Source organism: Periplaneta americana, chromosome 2 (assembly GCF_040183065.1).
Source record: "Periplaneta americana isolate PAMFEO1 chromosome 2, P.americana_PAMFEO1_priV1, whole genome shotgun sequence".
Taxonomy (NCBI): domain Eukaryota; kingdom Metazoa; phylum Arthropoda; class Insecta; order Blattodea; family Blattidae; genus Periplaneta; species Periplaneta americana.
In genome coordinates, this window is record NC_091118.1 from 10,709,838 (window position 1) to 10,729,463 (window position 19,626).

The window sequence follows — 19,626 nt, forward strand, 5'->3', positions numbered from 1 at the left end:
CAGACCCGCTGACCGTTACTCCACAGGTGTGGACATTAATGACGAATAGGCAATGACAAGGTTGAGGGGTGGTACTGTTTGATAACGTGGTGCTCATATTGACTGATCCTATGCTGTTGCAGGTACTACATTCACTGGTCAAGAGTCAGCCGGAAGCTGTCGGACAGCTACCCGATCAAGAGACTTCTGCAGCAACTCGTAGACGGGGTACACCAACTGGCATCCAGAAGACACGCGGATCAGCCGCAATCCTTGTTATTCACTTGTTGAGATGGTGCAAACAGACTGACTTCACATTTTATCTACCACACTTCAAACGGATATTTGAATTTCTTTAAAATATTTCAGATGTACATAAAGTAAATGGCACTGAATTTAACTAACGGAAACTGTTACAAACTCTATACCGTTATCAGCGTTTTAGTTGAAACAGCACCGCAATTCATCAGACAATCTTCGTTTAGAGACTGTATAATGATACTCTATCTGCTGAACGGTTATGTAATTCAATTTAAAATTGTTGATGAGACAGTATTCTGACGATATAACTCTGAGGCTGGTCGCTTTACAATTGGACAAAAACCTAAGGAAAAAACCAACAGGTAATAAGCCAAAACGAATTATAATCCATAAACGTATGCCCAGAACACAACTAAACCTATTCTATGACTTCCGTAATTATTTGTATATATTGTGTAATTCAGTTTACTATAAGTATAGGGACTTGAGAAATTACTTATTTGTAAATACCATTTTCCTTGCATGTTTCACAGGAAAATTGTATAAGAAAAAATGTTAAGGAACTAAAAATACATCAAAATGCCCCAACAACACTATTTTATTTTCTATACGTTCAGAGAAATTGATACATTAAATAAAATTCTAAAATATAACTTCATTTGTTTTACTAATAATTATTTTCTTTTTTACATTTGTTTCTTCTAGTGTCAATTGTTTTATTTTTAATTCTCTTCTATTTAATGCCGAGTTTCATGGGGCCTTGGCAGAAATAACACAAAATTAAAATAATAACATTGTTGATATGATTAGGACTTTTGTCGTTTATATTATTTTTAACCATGAATGAGCCACTGAAACAAGACCTAAGTTAATATCATTCTTTCGATTATTCCTTCAGAAAAAAAAAACTGTAAACAGTAGCGACATTTGTAACATGACGAAGTAACTAAATTGTTATAAAATGTATAATCAGAAAATAAGTGTAAACTTTGTGTCATTCCTTTTAAAAGCACAGATCATAAGGAGTGTATAAATTTTTAGAGCACAACCCTGGTAACAGTTTGGCAACTCTGTAAAGATGTATAGGCCTATTATTTTTATAACTACACATTTTCAACTGTTATTAAATTCAGTGCCTTTTGAAAAGGAGTTTCTCAGATAAAGAGGATTGTACAAAGATGGTTACCATTTGTAAGATTAAGGCAGTATTTAACTCTTTTTCTAGTTAAGCAGATTCTATATTTTCAAGTATGTATGTAAATCTCAATAAAAAGAGTTTCAACCAGTGTGCCTGAACCAGAAACTGAAGACACTTCTCTTCATTGATTCCTGCAATCACGAGTTACTATTTATATCAGCCAGAGAGAGTCGAGCTCAACATTGCCAAACCTTGCAGAGCAGGATACGTGATGGTTTATGAACAGACTTGTGCAAGTATTGAACTTCGAAGCGCAATATACGAAAGTGAAAAGAAAAAGCAGAGGAAACTTTTCATATACCTTATATTATTACCCTTGTTTCACCATTAAAATAATTTTGAAAAGTGAAGTCATATGCTGAACAGTAAATAGGATTTTTGCAAAGAACCAAGTCTCTTTGCCATTAAGCTTGGATTCATTATATTTTCGCTTTTGATTCAAAATAATTTAAGAGAAGAAATATGACAAAGAAAAAAAATTTACTATTAGCTGATTCAAGTGACGAAGAACCCTCCGAAAATGAGACCGGTAAAAAAAAAAAACAAGATAAATTTCTATAACCAAAGTTTGTCTCAGTTCTGTAAATGTTTTCGAATTACGCCAACTCAAGCATATCATGTTCTTGATAGAATGGGCCTATTCCACAACGAAAAACAAGAAGTAGTTTATCTTTTCCATCTATGTCTTCATTGGTTAGAAAATGGAGCTAAACAATATGGACCTCCAGTGTCCACTGATATGCAAAGACTTCGTAGAATGAAAGGAAATGTGCAAGGCAGTCTGTAATTTATAGAGGAACAGAAAGAATTTTCACTTTTCAAAAGTTGAGAAGTGAAATGTTGCAAAGCTGCAAAATTTAATGGGGAATAGGACTCAGGTTGTTTCACTTTTCCCATCCTTTTCAGCTTTTGAAACTCTGTATTTTATAGGAAGCCCTGGAAATTATACTACTATTTATAGGAGATTTCAATGCAAGGTCAGACGTGAAACTTTTATACCCAGGTAGGATTAGTACTACACAGTATTCCAGAAGTCTACAACTTAAGAACTTATAATTTTTTGCATTACAATCTTCAACCACAAAAGTTGGTATACTCTCCAATCCAAGACAGGTTCTTTTAGTTGCCAGCAGGATATCTAGATGCTAATCAAATTCTTCAAAGTGTTTCATGGCATGTCTGCAGTTACACCCTATATGCATCCCTGATTCGCTTTGTCTTGATACTAGACACTTTACTTGTGTACACACTAGCCCTGACAAAACCCCACAAGAAGAAATACCAATAGTGTAATGTCAGGTGAGCGGGGTACGCCAAAGTATGGGACCATCACGGCCAATCCATCTACTGTTGAAATGCAAACTCAAACTATCACGACATGAATAATGAAACAATTGACTTTAGAGACAATTAATATTAGGTACCCTCCACAAAACTGGCTTCATTTATACACCGATGGATCCTTGATCTCCAGAGAACAAGGTGCCGGTGCAGGTGTTACGTGCTGTCTCTTCTCACTTTATAGATCTCTTGGATATAGAACAACAAGTTTTGATGGTGAAATCGTTGCAATAAGTGAAAGTCTCAGGAATCTTCTATGCCACATCAATAAATTTAAGAATGCAGTTATATTGTCAGACTCCAAAGCAGCTTTTCTATCAATAGTCTCTAAACACACACCTTCATCTCAAACAGCAGAAATAACTAAAATGCTCTCTCAATTAATATCACTCAATAAAAGAATTGTATTCCAATGGATACCATCCCACTGTGGAATCCTGGGAAACGAGAATGCGGATGCTTTAGCAAAGAAGGGCAGCACTGCTACTTACAGACCTGTTACTAAATCTACGTATTACTCTGTGAAGAGATTTATTAAATCTACATACTTAGACTTCAACAAACAAAATTTGATAACACAATCCCAAGGGAAAAAATGGAACTCTCTGCATCATAAACCACAGTTAATTCCCGATTTACCACGAAAATCGTCTGTAGCTGCATTTAGATTGGCAACAGGCCATGATTGTTTGGCCAAACACCTGCATAGAATTGGAATATATCAGTCCCCTAACTGCCCATTGTGCAACTCAAACCAAGAAATGGATTCGGAACACCTCAAAATCTGTGCTTCAGTGGCTGGCCATGATAATATTGTGACAGCGACGTGAGATTCTAACTCACGACCAGCGTCCCGCGAGAGAGCATATCGCGCGGGCTTCACGGGGAAATGGGAAAGGAGCCTACACGCGAGGGAAGGCTGCGCGCGCAGCTGCTACTTAACGCAGTGAATGTAGAACGACCTTCTCGACTATTCCAGAAGTCCGTCGAAGTGGAGATATCGAGATAATTCTCTACACACCTGTAGAAATTTCTCGCAACTATGATTTTGCTATAAAAGAAGAAGCGCCAGCGAACTAGAGCAGAGTTTTCAGTTATTCAGTCAGTGAGTAAGCCAGAGCAAGCAAGCCAGACTTGTGTGCCGGAGTTCGACTCGAGTGTGCGTCCGCATCTGCGTCAGCATCCGAAGGCCTGAGTTCGAGTGCAGTGGACCGCAGTTGGAGGGACCTGAGTTCGAGTGCAGTGGATCGCAGTTGGAGGGACCCGAGTTCGAGTACAGTGAACTGTCTCTGAAGGTCTCTGGTTCGAGATACTGTGAACTCGAGTGACTGAGATAGAAGAACTGTGAACTGACAACTGGTAGTTCTGATTTGTAAATAGTGCTTTGTAAATATTAGTTAAGATTAACAGTTCATTGTTGTGCGTGATAGTCCAAGTAAATTGTCATTGTCGTCGGTGGAGTGCTATAACGAATACTGTGTTGAGTGAAGATCCAATTGTTGACGAGAGCGTTTAAGGTGAATTGTAGAAAGGAATTATTGTTGTGACGAATTAATTACATTGTTGTTACTAATATAAATCACAATATCTTTGAAAAATATCGGAGTGCAAGAGGTCAAATGACTTTATTGACAAATGCCTGGCATTAGAAAACAACTATCACGACTTTGTGGCAAGGTCTTGCGGAAAAATGTTTGGTTGTAAATGTGTTGCTTGTGCAAACATCAAATTTTTGTAATATTTCAAAGTAAAACAATTGCATTAACAGCAATCAACCGTATCCCCATATTCATACATTGTACCTATTTAGCCTTTCTAGACAAGTGAAAAGTGGATTAATTATTCTTTCTGTAAATATTAGTACCACAAATGATATTAAAACTGAACAAAAAGCTGGTAACAAATCGTAAGATTTACATAACGCAGATTGAAGGTAATAAAACTAACTTATATCAACAGATGTAAGCAATCTGCTTTCAATAATTAGGAAGACAGATGAATGTGTTAAAATAGGCCCAGAGTTAAGAAACCCAGGGCCTCTAGCAGTTAAGAGAGTCGGGTCTCCTTTTTCATAAATTAACAGAAAACTTTACTTTCATTTTCTATTTATTTAACGTATTTTGACTTTATAAAACAGACAAGTACCAACTGTACGTTTTTATGCATTATAATTCACAAGTTACATTGCCATGCAATGAACTTTCTTCTCTGCAAAGGAACAGATGATCTTACTGCAATCCATTATTTCTGACTCTATACAGCACAAACACAGTGTTGCCACTTGAATTGTCAGAAATTTAACTGTGGTCAATTATTTTTTATTTCGTTCCGAAAAATTTACATTATTTTCCATGTCCTGTGTCCTCAATGTGAACCATTTCATACCATATAAAAAGATATTCCAAACAAAAAAGTTTAATACAGTTTTCCTTATTTTTGCTTCCTTTTTTAAATAAAAATTGTTTTATATATAACATTTCACAGCATGTTCTGGGAAAGCCGTTGATTTAATTCCCAATATGCTCATTCAATTTAAGAAAGCAGTGTATTGTGATAATAAATTATTGAAAAAATTTTAGTTTTGTCCTTTAAATGTGCAGAAATTTAATCCGAACAAATGTAACTTTGTAAAATTCCTTCGCAGAACGAAAAGTTACATTTGTTCGGATCAAATTTCAGCATATTTAAAAGCCCAAACTAAAATTCTTTCAATCATTTATTATCATTATACTCTGCTTTCCTAAATTGACTGAGCATATTGGGAATTAAATCAATGGCTTTTCCACAACACGCTATGAAGTGTTTCATATAAGACAATTTTATCTCGAAAAGGAAGTAAAAACGAGCAAATTTGTATTAAACTTTTTTATTTGAAATATCTCAAAGAATAACCCCCTGAAATTGATAACATTACTTACAGTTCACCCTACACAGGGTGATTCAAAACCTTTGCGACAAACTCTGAGGGGTGATAGATCTAACAATAAGGAACCCTTTTTGTTAAACAACCTATGTCTTTTGACACGTCGTTTCGAAGTTACCATTGAAAATGTTTTTGCACGGTGTACGTCCGATATATGCGAATGTGTGCACCCCTGTTTGTTTGTTGAGATGTTTGTAAGGGACGAGAAGGGTGGTTGTTGTTTGTTTTTGTTTAATGTTCAATACCTTTTCCTTTCAGTTCAGTGTAATCATCAATTGAGAATGGATGTCTACGCGGTCTTCCACCAATGTGCCGGGGACGAAGAGACCCATTGTCTCGAAGGCGCTGATAAAGTCGAGCAAACATTGTGTGGTGACGATGTTGGTACATGTGGAGAGCTCTTCTTCCGTTTCCGCGAGCCTCCCCATAACACATTACCATGTCAGCTAACTCAGGAAAAGCTTAGACATCCATTCTCAATTGATGATTAGACTGAACTGAAAGGAAAAGGTATGGAACATTAAACGTAAACAAACAACAACCCTTCTGGTCCCTTACAAACATCTCAACAAACAAACAGGGGTGCACACATTCGCATACATTGACATATGGCCGTGCAAAAACATTTTCAACAGTAACTTCGAAATGACATGCCAAATGATATAGGTTGTTTAACAAAAAGGGCTCCTTAATGTTAGATCTATCACCCTTCAGAGTTTGTCGCAGAGGTTTTGAATCATCCTGTATATAAGAAAAGTTTATAATAAAAATAAAAGTAATAATTCTGACTAAAACAAACTTACATTTTGCTAGGCGGGAAGAATGGATTTGTAAGCTGAGAACTTTAGAATTATGAAATGAGAAACGAACGAGAATAAAATAAAAGGACAGTTTTACTTACATATTGATGCATCCCCACTGATGAGCCAGAGGTATAGCTGACTCTCTGAAGACAGAAGACAAAACACTGAGACAAGTCACTTTCCAACGAATAAATAAAACTTCTGAGACATCATTCTTTGGACGATGGGAAGAATAAGGACACCTATAGGATGGGAAAGAAGATAGAGACGTCATAAATCGAATAGTAGAAACGGTACACCTCCAAACCCAAAGGCTAGGTGAAGTCATTTCACTACTGATCTATAGAGGCTAATCAAAGACAATAAAATTATAATTTTAATTTTTTATTTTACGTCCCTTTTAATGTACAGACACTTCAGTGACAATAATAGTTACTTTTATTTAATGGCATTTTCAAAGAACAGAGTCTATTTACAAACCATAACATGTTAGTGATTGTAATTCTTTCTGTAAATTTTCATTTGAGTTAATTGTTAAGCTGTATGGGCACAAGGTTACTGATAACACAACATAAACACACTGTTGTCAAGTCGGTTCTTGAAAACAGGCTATAAAATTACAAAAACACTAAATTTATATATTATCAATGCAAAAACATATTATTTTGCAGCTGTGAGTGTAAAAAACCAGTAAATCTCTACATCAACAATGTATTTTATTTATTTATTTAATGCAGGGGATATTGAATTCATCATTAGCCACAATGAGAAGGAATAAAATACATGGAGACACAAAGAATGTATCTTAAAGCATGAACAAAACAGTGAAATTGATTAAAAACTGAAATTGGCCGGTAATTGCAGGCAATTATAATTTTTTCTCCAGCTTCCCAATCGCAATCCACCAATGTTGTTCTTGTTAGGGCAGGACCACTGCTAAGATGTGGAAAATCCATATTGTTGCCATGGTTACAGAGAATACAAACTGGACTCTGAGATATGGTGCACATGTTGATCAAATAGTCATGACCTGTAGCTTGATGGAATCTTGCAACTGCTCCTCTTCTGGTCCAATCTGTTACAGCCTTTATTTCATCTTACCAGTGACATTCTTTTATTTTATTCTCCAGAAGGTGAAAATAGCCTTTTGGTGTATGATCACTAAGGAGCGGATTCCTATGTAATTAAATATTTTTCTTGCGTGTGATAAAACAGAATTAACAAAGTTAAAAATTCCGAATGTCAAGTTTCAAGTTTAAAACCCGAATTTTATTTCACATAAAAACACATATTTTCACAAAAAAATTATGTAAATACATATTTTCAGGAAATCTATTATAAACACATAAATCTTGGAGTTTTTTTACTTAAATAATTTTTTTACAAGAACTTTTAAATATTTTAAAATTAAATCAATTATATCACTCAGAATTCTTGGTTCCTTCGTGTTTCTATGGGCTGTGTGGTGTATCCATGATCGGTTTTTGTAATAGTATCGCCTCAAGTTCTGAGAACTGCTAGACAGCATATCATTGTTATTATATGAGAAGAAATTAACATGGACAAGGAGAGATCTTGCAACACATAATTAGGAATGTTTATTGTTGCTGAAGATGATTTCATTCCGCGCTTTGTTTGTGAAACACAACGGATAAGAGCTCGGATATAAACATTATTTAATTCAAAACAAATCTCTCGCCTCTCGCTCATGCCTATGAAGTGAGGAAATACATCTTGTTGTGATTCCCCATTATCGGACCATAATCATAAGCTGCGTAGTGTAGACGTGGTGGCGTCGCTATAGGAAGCTTTCCTCCGACATTGTCAGTCAGTAGCTAGAAACATTTTTTTACGTTAACACTTATGTATATTAGCCTCTTAAGAAGCCTAAAATCAAATCGAGTTTAAGATCGCGTCTACAGCAATATGTAGATGAATTTAAAAACATTTTTACTACTGACGGAAAAGTGTTATTTTGCCAACCATGTGGTAAATCAGTAAGTGCAGATCAAAGCTCTCAAGTAACCCAACATTTGTCTGGAAACTAGCACATTGCCGCTGCTTCACGTGTGCATTCACGGCAAAACGGTGGATATAAAAAAGTGTGTAAAGTTGCTGAAGTATTGCAGGGTGTGCCTGTAGGTGAAATTGAAGGTGTAGGTGTTTGTGACATTCCTCTCTTTAAATATGCACGTCTGACGTCCTGTGATGTGGAAAGATCATTTTCACAGTATGAATTGTTGTTCCGAGATAATCGGCATGCATTTGTGATGGAGAATTTGGAAATGACCTTTGTTGTTCACTGCAATTCTCGGACAACTACTAGCAACTGATACTCAAGTGTGATTGGTGAGTACCTGGTAACATTTTTTTCGAGCTAAGTAAGGTATTTTTGTCATATAAAAAATTTTTAGCAAATATTTTCGTACTTTTTAGCACATAAAAAATAAATATATTTAAATTTTTTAGCACATTAAAATCCGCTCCATAATGATCACTCCTTAGATACACAGAACTTGACCCAGATATGGTGGCTCTGAGTATCTTTCTTTGCAAGCTTATCATTAAGGAGCGGATTTCTATGTAATTAAATATTATTTTTGCGTGTGATAAAACACAATTAACAAAGTTAAAAATTCCACACATGAAGTTTCAAGTTTAAAACCCGAATTTCATTTCACATAAAAACACATATTTTCAAAAAAAATTTATGTAAATACATATTTCCAGGAAATCTATTATAAACACATAAATCTTGGAGTTTTTTTTACTTAAATAATTTTTTACAAGAACTCTTAAACATTTTAAAACTGAATCAATTATGTCACTCAGAAGTACGTTATCTTTTTAAGAATTCTTGGTTGCTTTGTGTTTCTAAGCGCTGTCTGGTGTATCCGTGATCCATTTTTATAATAGTATCGCCTCAAGTTCTGAGAACTGCTAGGCAGAATATCAATGTTATTATTAGAGAATAAATAACATGGACAAGAAAGAGAGATCTTGCAACACATAATTAGGAATGTTTATTGTTGCTGAAGATGATTTCATTCCACGCTTTGTTTGTGAAACACAACAGATTAGAGCTGGGGTATGAACATTATTTAATTTAAACAAATCTCTCGCCTCTCGCTCATGTCCATCAAGTAAGGCAATATATCTTGTTGTGATATCCTTCAAGATATACTGAAAGATGGTTGTTTAAAAAACGATTTGGCTTTCCTATTAGCAAATCTAAGCTTTTTGTGTGACACCATAAAAAAACTCGAAACATCCAAAAACCTGTTGTCTGAAACAGGGAGGTGCGTGCCGTGGAAATTAAACTAGACTCGCTACCAGGTTCAGAACTACAAGTACTAAGGGACAAATTCCAGAATGTGTTTGGGAAAAACAGTGGATATAAAAAAATGTGTAAAGTTGCTCAAGTATTGGAGGGTGTGCCTGTAGGTGAAACTGACGGTGTTTGTGTTTGTGACATTCCTCTTTTTAAATATGACGTCTGACGTTTTCACGTGTAAGTCGTTGTTGAGAGATAATTGGCAAGCATTTGTGATGGAGAATTTGGAGATGACCTTTGTTGTTCACTGCAATTCTCGGCCAACTACTAGCATTCAAGTGTTGTTGGTGAGTACCTAGTAACATTTTTTTTTTTCCAAGCTAAGTAAGGTATTTTTATCATATTTAAAAAAATTATATTTAGCAAATATATTTGTACTTTTTAGCACATAAAAAATAAATATATTTCAATTTTTTAGCACATAAAAATCCGCTCCCTACTTATCATTCATGCCACAATGAGATGAAATGTATTGCAGAACTACTCGCTTGTGTCACGCAAGGAGTATTTTGATGGGGACAGATAAAAAAGTTACATTTTTTTCTTTTGCCATGTTAATAATGTCAAAAGAAGTGCTTATACAAATTTTGGCCCCTCATTTCATCTATCGTCTGGAATGGTTAAAGATAAGCTCGGGTAAAGTCTTGGGGGTAGTAGGATATTGATGTAGGAGCTTGGGGCTCCAGGCCCTAGGGATTATCAGGTACTCGTCTGAAGACAAAATCTGGCTCTATCAAGACTAAGGAAGGGTGGCCCACCCGTCAGCATCGGATTCATGAATGTCACCCAGGCCAGTTGTCGTACATCGATCCTTGAAAACGCACCTTCTATCAGGTGAGTTTTTCTTAATGGTAAAGATAGCAAGAATGTAACACTGGCAGCAACTGTACACCAAAACGGAAGCCTTAATGTCCCGCTGTCCCATGGACCTTCATTCCCTGTAATACGGGAAATTTTACTTTACTGCTGTAACTAAATTGCTTTCAATAACAATTCCACTTTGAAGCATTCTTTCACTGTCTTTCATATGGGTACGAGAATGCGCGAAAAGACTGTTTCTGTGACCGAAATTTCTACCACAAAGATTACAGCTGTACGGTTTTTCACCGGTATGAGTGCGGTAGTGATGCACCAGAGTTCCTTTTTCACTGAAGGATTTGCCACAAATATCACATTTATACGGTTTTTCCCCTGTATGAGTACGCGTATGCCTCCTGAGACTCTCCTGGTAACTAAACTCCTTACCGCATACGTCGCATTTGCACGGTTTTTCCCCCGTGTGTGAACGAAGATGTTTTATTAAGCTTGTACGCTCGCTGAAACTTTTCTGGCAACAATCACAAGTAAACGGTTTTTCCCCTGTGTGGGTACGTTCATGTTTCACAAGATTGCCGGAACATTTAAATCCTTTCCCACAAAAACCGCAATTGAACGGTTCTTCGCCGGTATGAATACGTACATGTTTCACAAGGGTCGTCCGAACAGTAAAACATTTCCCACAGAAAAGGCACTTCAACGGCTTTTCCCCAGTATGGATACGGATGTGTCTCGACAGGTTGCTGTGGTAAATAAATTCTTTGCCGCAGAGATCACATTTGCAACTTTTTTCCCCGGTATGTGTACGGGTGTGTTCATCAAGAGAATGTCGTTCTCTATATTCTTTGCCGCAGATATGACATCTGTACCGTTTTTCCCCACCATGGCCACCTACATGCCTCACAAGACGCCATCTCTGATGGAAATCTTTGCCGCATATATCACACTTGAATCTCTTTTCACCAACAGCAATGCAGGTATGTGCTTCTAAATTTTCCTTCTGATGAAAACACTTCGCACAAACATCACACTTGAATAGCGTCTCATTTGTGTGTATCTGAGTATGTCTCGTGTACGTCTCTCGATGACTGAACCCTTCACCACAGAGACCACAGTGGTATGACTCTGTTACAGGTTCTGCACGGGAACACGTTTCTTGGAGTCCATGGTCAACACCACTACTTCCACATTTCGTAGATACATCTGTCTCCTCTTTGGTAATCTGTGGGTAGTTCACATCGGTGTCTTCAGAGTCTATGTCACTGTGGAATAAACATTACAATCTTAATACATAACACAGATACCCCAAATACTCCTTCATATAACAAAGAAAACCGACGAGCAATATACAATCTACAACTATTCATGTTAGGAGCCAAATCCAAATAAAACCAGGAATAAGCCCCGGCGTGGCTGAGTCGGTTAAGGCGCTTGCCTGCCGGTCTGAAGTTGCGCTCGGGCGCGGGTTCGATCCCCACTTGGGCTGATTATCTGGTTGGGTTTTTTCCGAGGTTTTCCCCAACCATAAGGTGAATGCCAGGTAATGTATGGCAAATCCTCGGCCTCATCTCGCCAAATACCATCTCACTATCACCTCGTAGTTGATACATCGTCGTTAAATCATCAACTAAAAAAAAAAAGAAAAGCAGGAATACCTTAACAATTATGTAGAATACAGATATGATCGAAAACAAAGACAAAACTAGTAAACAAACTCATCAAGTATTTTTTTTAAAGTCAACTACAGTTGCTTATAGTGCAGACACCAGGGCAATAGTACATACTAACAACATAAGAATTCAATCTACTGACGTAGGCTACTTTTACTTAAGTCTGTAACACTGAAATGTCTACAGGGAGAAGAGGGAGTTGGCAAGTTGGTATAGCACTGGCCTTCTATGCCCAAGGTTGCAGGTTCGATCCCGGGCCAGGTCGATGGCATTTAAGTGTGCTTGAATGCGACAGGCTCATGTCAGTAGATTTACTGGCATGTAAAAGAACTCCTGCGGGACAAAATTCTGGCACATCTGGCAACACTGATATAACCTCTGCAGTTGCGAGCTTCATTAAATAAAACATAACCAAAAAAAAAAATAATAATATAACAGAAGAGGGCTTTCAAACTATTCAATATCACTACAGGGATAGACAATACATAACAGCTAAAATAAATGGTTATCGCATTAAAAAGAAATAAAAAGAAAAGAAAAACACACACACACACATACACACGCACGCACGCACACACATACACAACACACAAAACACACAACAGAACACAAACCACACACACACACAAAACACACAATACAACACAACACGTGGAATATAATCTTTTACCAGAAAATACAAAAAGATTTCATGTGTAGTATTGTAATCAGTGTTGAGTCCAGGCAACATTACTGTTATACTTATTCCCCCCTCCCGTCACCTTCAATGTAAAAAAATTGAATTATCTAGTTCTTGCATTAATGTAAGGATTTGATGATGCTGAAATACTGTATAATTGTGCAGATTTATTGTATTTCATTAAATATAGATTTTTTATTTTATTTTATTGGGTTATTTTACGACGCTGTATCAACATCTAGGTTATTTAGCATCTGAATGATATGAAGGTGACAATGCCGGTGAAATGAGTCCGGGGTCCAACACCGAAAGTTACCCAGCATTTGCTCATATTGGGTTGAGGAAAAACCCCAGAAAAAACCTCAACCAGGTAATTTGCCCCGACCGGGATTCGAACCCGGGCCATTAAATATAGATAAAGCTATTAATCTCTATAGAGTTATTTTGTAAATAATGAAGCAAGAGAGCTATAACAGGAGAGAGGGGTTCAATCCAATCTTTTTCCTGTTAATCGCTTTTAACTCTAAGCAGCTTCCACTAAAAGATTTTGAATTTTTTAATTTTAGTTACAGATTTGTTTATGTCTGTTACATTACAATGGCTGCACATATTAAATACAAGTATCCTGATTGCGGAAATAGAAAGAACTGTCACTGCGCAAAATGTTTCTTCAAAATACCGGTAGATAGTGAAATGGGAGTTTTCATTTACAGTACACAGCAATGTTATCACATAAAACTTATTTGATAAACTGGTAGATTTTTCGTAGCCATGTGCATCATTTTAAATCGTATGTTACTGGAAACAGCAAACTGTTAATTACAATAAAGATCTTTATGTTTATGTACAAAATAAAGCAATAATAATAATAATAATAATAATAATAATAATAATAATAATAATAATAATAATAATAATAATAATAATCCGTAGCACTACAGCCCGTGAAGGGCCTAGACCGACCAGCCTGCTGCTGGTCTCACGCCCACATGCCGAAGCAGAGGTGGACGATCATCCAACCAGGATGGAGGTATCGTGTGGTTAGCATGATGATCCCCCCCAGCCGTTATAGCTGGTATTCGCAACTGGATTTCGCTACCTATTGTAGCTCCCTAAGTGCATCACGATAGTGGGTGGGCACCGGTCCCATACACTGGCCGAAATTTCATGAGAAAATTTCTTCGCCCATGAGGACTCGAACCAGCGCGCATTCCGTAATGCGAGTAATAGGCAGGATGCCTTAGACCATGACGCCACGGCGCGAGACACAAAATAAAACATTGTTACTAAATAAATCTGGTACATTCTAACCTAACAGATTCGGTTGGTCATGTCTAAATCATTTTAAATTTCACAGCCAATTTTTTACGTCCACTTTCCGGGACATCACTTTCTGAAAACACTAACTGGATTGGATCAAGATTTATCTTTTACAAAAAAAAGGGAGGAAAAAAAAAGTAAAAATTGTAATAGGAATGATTACATTTCAAACACTGATGTAAATATGACTATAATGGGGAGATGCAGAGAAATCTTCTGAAATTCCCGCTATTTTTTGAGGAGAAAATTCTTTTGAAATTCCCGCCATTTTTTTGTGCATATGGCGCTCTGCTCATGGCTGCAAGAAGCTTCTTGACAAATTACACTTAAACCGGCTTATGAGTCCCTCTCTCCTATTATAGCCCTCTTCTAATTTAATAAACCAACTCCAAACGGTTTAAGAACGAAGATTTTTAGCATTGAAATATTTACTTCATAGTCTCATATTTTTCAAAAACACACTTCATATATTTCGGCAAAACTTTCCTCATACTGAACCAGTCTCTAATTATGACATAGTATTGATGCGGATAATCAGTATCTTTGTCCAGATTTTTGGAAACAATATGGAAAGAGAAAGAGTGCCTAGGTAAAATCTAGTCATTCTTATGCTGTGAAAAATTACATTTATACGAGAAACCAATACTGGACGCCAGTATCTTGTTTCACTCACCATGACTCACTTATTTCATCCTCCTCCTCTGACGTCACTTCCACCTTTACTTCCTCTTTCACTAGGCAGACTTCCAAAGGTGGTATCTGGTTGCACAACAGAAAAAGAAATTTATTGACTTGTGCATAATGCACCCAGAAAAAAAAAATACTTCTATCTATAGAAATATTAACACTTTAGACTAGTAAAAACCAATGGAATTCAAGGGACAAAAGAAACTTAGGATATGTTACAAAAAAGAGACCTGTGATTCAAGGACTCCCAATAATTGAAGCATCAGCTGGAACAACTTTGTAAGTTACAAAATTTTCATTCGGCGTGTTTCTGTGTAATAATGTTGTATGTCATGTTACCTTGCTATACTCTTTGGCTTGCAACTGTCCATCAATGCAGTACGTGAAATTTGTCCACTCAAAAGTTTGCTACCCTATAAGAACAACGTTGTACATGTACACATTTTTGCAGCTCCTGTAAATTTTACCAAATGTAACTTATAATGTTGTTCCAGCCGACGCTTCAATTGTCATTCTCTGATTGTTTCATACTTATTTTTTTATATAATTAGCAATATATTTTTTAATATTGTTATTAGCGGTAACTAATACTGCAAGTTGTTGGCAATAAAGGCAATAGTTCTCTTGCTCTCCAGTATTTCTCCCACACAGTGTGGTTTAGAGAAAAAGGCTGGACATCAGTGAAGATGATTCTGATCCACTTCTTCCTAAAGACTGCACAATGGACGAAGTAGTGAAGAGATAATTCCTATTTTGTTCAAGTGTTTTGAGTAATCCAAAGGATGAAACTGCATTTTTCCTTCAATAATACTCAGGAATTGTATTTTGTTGTACACTGAGACACACTCATTTTTGGTTACTTGAAAATTCGTGGAAAAGGTGTGCTATTATAAACTAGACTAGACTTGATGGATCAAATACTGAAAACGTCTTCACATCATGTGCAGAGCTCTGGCCAAACAAGCACGTACCTGCACATCATGTTCAATGTCACATGACCCTGGTAGTACTTCTTCCTCCTCTTCAGTTTTTACGTCAGCATACCATGGGACGACACCAGCTGCAGCCATCACGTCCAAGTGTGCTGCACAACTGGTCGATTTTCACAGCCTCGCATCGACATGCAAGTCTGAAAGAAGAAGAATGTACCAACATACCAACATGAGCGAAGTTATGAAAATGAGCAGTACACATGGCCTTTAAAAATTCCATTTTCTCTACATTAAAAAAAATATAAAGATTTATATTGGTAATAGGTCTTTTAACAGGCCCATTTTAATGCCAGGTAAAATATTGTGACAGCTGCACCGGGGTTCGAACGCGTGTCCGACAGGGCGCCCAGCAGAAGAAACGTTGGTCGCTTAGGTGGTGGTGAGGGGAGCGTCTGGATACTGAGAGGGTAGAGGGGCGGTGTACTACGGCGACGTGGCGAGGGGAGGTTGCGCGCGCATCTGCTGCTTGCCGAGTGGGGAAGGAAGCAAACTGCTACGTGCGGAGTGAAGGGGGGGACGGACCCTCCCAAATCGTCCAGAAGTCCGTCGAAGTGGAAATATCCAGATTATTCGAGAATGCCATTATGACCTCGAACTTTCTCGTCTACGTCGCTGTGGGTATAAATTACGCACGCGAGTGAACTTGGAACAGTCAGTCAGTCAGTTAGTCAGTCAGTAAGCCAGTGTTGTTACAGGCAAATTTGGACAGTAAGCGAGTTAGTCTTGTGTAGCAGTGAAGCCAGCTTCGAGACCAGAGCGCGACTTGAGTTGTGTCCGTAACTGTGGAGCCTGAAGCCCAGAGTTCGAGTGCAGTGGACCGCAGTTGGAGGACCTGAGTTCGAAGTTCAACGGATCGTCTCTGAAGGTCTGGGGTTCGAGATTCTGTGAACGTGAGTGACTGAGCTAGAAGAACTAGCCAAGACAAACGAGCTGTGAACTGAGAACTGACAGTTCTGTGTTGTAAATAGTGCTTTGTGAATATTAGTTAACATTAACAGTTCATTGTTGTTCGTAATAGTCCAAGTAAATTGTCATTGTCGTCTGTGGAGTGCACTAACGAATGCTGTGTTACTGTGTGGAGAGCAAATCCTATTGTTGAGATAATAAAATTACATTGTTGTTGAGTATAGAAAATTTACAATATATTAATTACATTATTCTATTTGTCATTTTTAGAGAAACAAGTCCTGTTTTCTCAGAAATGGTTAAAGAGACTACTCTCAAATTTTGCATACACCTCGTAAGTATACTGTAACTTACTACCTATGTATATAAAGTTCTATAATATAATGCAAGTATTTACTTGGCTATGGTTCAGGGGGCAGAGAGGGATTGGAATTGAACGGGTTACATCAGCTGCTTGTCTATGCGGATGACGTGACTATGTTAGGAGAAAATCCACAAACGATTAGGGAAAACACGGGAATTTTACTGGAAGCAAGTAAAGAGATAGGTTTGGAAGTAAATCCTGAAAAGACAAAGTATATGATTATGACTCGTGATGGGAATATTGTATGAAATGGAAATATAAAAATTGGAAATTTATCTTTTGAAGAGGTGGAGAAGTTCAAATATCTTGGAGCAACAGTAACAAATATAAATGACACTCGGGTAAACACAGAATAAATATGGAAAATGACTTTTTATTATTTGGTTGAGAAGCTTTTATCATCCAGTCTGCTGTCAAAAAATCTGAAAGTTAGAATTTATAAAACAGTTATATAACCAGTTGTTCTGTATGGTTGTGAAACTTGGACTCTCACTTTCAGAGGGGAACAAAGGTTAAGGGTGTTTGAGAGTAAGGTGCTTAGGAAAATATTTGGGGCTAAGAGGGATGAAGTTACAGGAGAATGGAGAAAGTTACACAACGCAGAACTGCACACATTGTATTCTTCACCTGACATAATTAGGAACATTAAATCCAGACGTTTGAGATGGGCAGGGCATGTAGCACGTATGGGCGAATCCAGAAATGCATATAGAGTGTTAGTTGGGAGGCCGGAGGGAAAAAGACCTTTAGGGAGGCCGAGACGTAGATGGGAAGATAATATTAAAATGGATTTGAGGGAAGTGGGATATGATGATAGAGAATGGATTAATCTTGCTCAGGATAGGGAAAAATGGCGGGCTTATGTGAGGGCGGCAATGAACCTCCGGGTTCCTTAAAAGCCAGTAAGTAAGTAAGTACGGTTCAGGGGGCACATCTAAAAAAAAAAAAAATCTATACTTTTTTTTTTTAATTTTGCCCGAAATCCGGAGTATAGGATGTCTGCTTTTTGTCTTACTTACAAGATACTTCAATAAAACAAGAGGGAATTACTTCAAAATTACACTAGACTCTCTCTAATCCAGCCCTCAGTAATCTGGCCTCATTCCTCTGTACTTCCTATCACTTCTACTGTAATAGTTTTCTAGGAAATTTGCACCAGTTTCATGTGTTACACTGTATTACTTATATTAATGTATACACGTTCTGGCCATGAATAGAATGTTCTACCCCCTGCTCACGTATAACGGAGTGATCAGCCTAAAGGTGCATCTACAAGGTTAATTTGCAATCTGGGGAGAATATTGAAAGAATCAAGTTGAAAATGAACGTTCAACCCTTAAATTGACAAAGTATCCTGTAGGATACAACAGGTTAATAGGCTATATGCTATAATTTTAATAGAACAATAGAAAAAAAAATTGGTAGGAAAATTAAAATTTCACAACACTATAATATTGTACAACATATCAAATATGGACATTGCGATAGTTGTTTTCTTTACAGTCTGACAAAGTTTAATAAACTAGTGTGAGAAATGAAGTTTTGCCAATTTAAGGGATAAAATGCATGGGGATTTTGTGGTCTACATGGTGCACCATGTTGAACGTCATCTTCACTACGTATATATCATTATGTTAATTAATAAATATTAAATATAAATCCAATACTTACACTTACTTGATTCACAAAATTGTGGTAGAACACTCCGTAGGCATTCATGTTTGCGATAGCCTTCAATAAAGCTAATCGTACTTGCCACTATTTTCTGCTTAAAAGGTCCACCATCACCAAACAAAAGAATTTTCAGTTTATTTAAGGCCACAGTTTATTTAAGGCCACCTAAAACAATCAGCTGCTCGCTACATGCTACTGTAGACAGGTAGCTTTCAATTGGTGGAAAAAAGCATGCACAATCAAACGCATTTCGTTCACTGTTGCATGCATTGCTTGACTGCTTAAAGTTGAAAGAAAAGTTGAACCGTGTAGATGCACCTTAATGGACTGTCAAGATAACCATTTTTATAATTTCACTATGCTACCGTCTATCGACTGCAAAAGAAGTCATGTTATAACCCTTATGGAATTGCATGGAGTAACAGCTTGCAATTGTACTTCCATTATAGTGATCATTACCTAAAAATGCCTCCGGTGGTTGTTCTCTTTTATGTTGACTTTTCATAATCTGGGAATGGCCAATCTGCTACATGAGTAATCGGGTGTTCCACTTTAGATTTAGAATGGTTGGTGCAGCTTATAGCGTTTGACATTTTAAAATACTCTCGCTAATCGGGCACGCCTCTGTGCAAGGAATGGCTGGATTAGCAAGAGTCTACTGTAGTCCTTTCAACAAGAT

General features: G+C 37.1%; 2 protein-coding genes across 5 annotated transcripts in view; one reads left to right on the plus strand and one right to left on the minus strand.

The window, feature by feature from the left end:
• Window positions 1-1,617, plus strand: part of LOC138713162 (uncharacterized protein C12orf56-like) — a 100,182-nt gene extending 98,565 nt beyond the window's left edge. The window contains exon 12 of the mRNA XM_069845005.1: window positions 123-1,617. Coding sequence (XP_069701106.1) covers window positions 123-270 — 148 coding nt within the window. The 3' untranslated portion in view covers window positions 271-1,617. The remainder of the gene's footprint in view (window positions 1-122) is intronic.
• The window catches only part of LOC138713169 (gastrula zinc finger protein XlCGF57.1-like), a 38,089-nt gene that overhangs the window by 15,016 nt on the left and 3,447 nt on the right, over window positions 1-19,626 (minus strand). For 2 of the 4 annotated variants that reach the window (XM_069845019.1, XM_069845030.1), the window contains exons 2-4: window positions 15,983-16,140; window positions 14,998-15,083; window positions 6,886-11,917 (exon numbers count right to left, since the gene is read on the minus strand). In XM_069845019.1, coding sequence (XP_069701120.1) covers window positions 10,795-11,917; window positions 14,998-15,083; window positions 15,983-16,081 — 1,308 coding nt within the window. In that variant the 5' untranslated portion in view covers window positions 16,082-16,140 and the 3' untranslated portion in view covers window positions 6,886-10,794. Of the gene's footprint in view, window positions 1-6,603; window positions 6,748-6,885; window positions 12,283-14,997; window positions 15,084-15,982; window positions 16,141-19,626 lie in introns of those variants that run through there. The other 2 variants (XM_069845040.1, XR_011335793.1) reach the window with 2 other exon arrangements.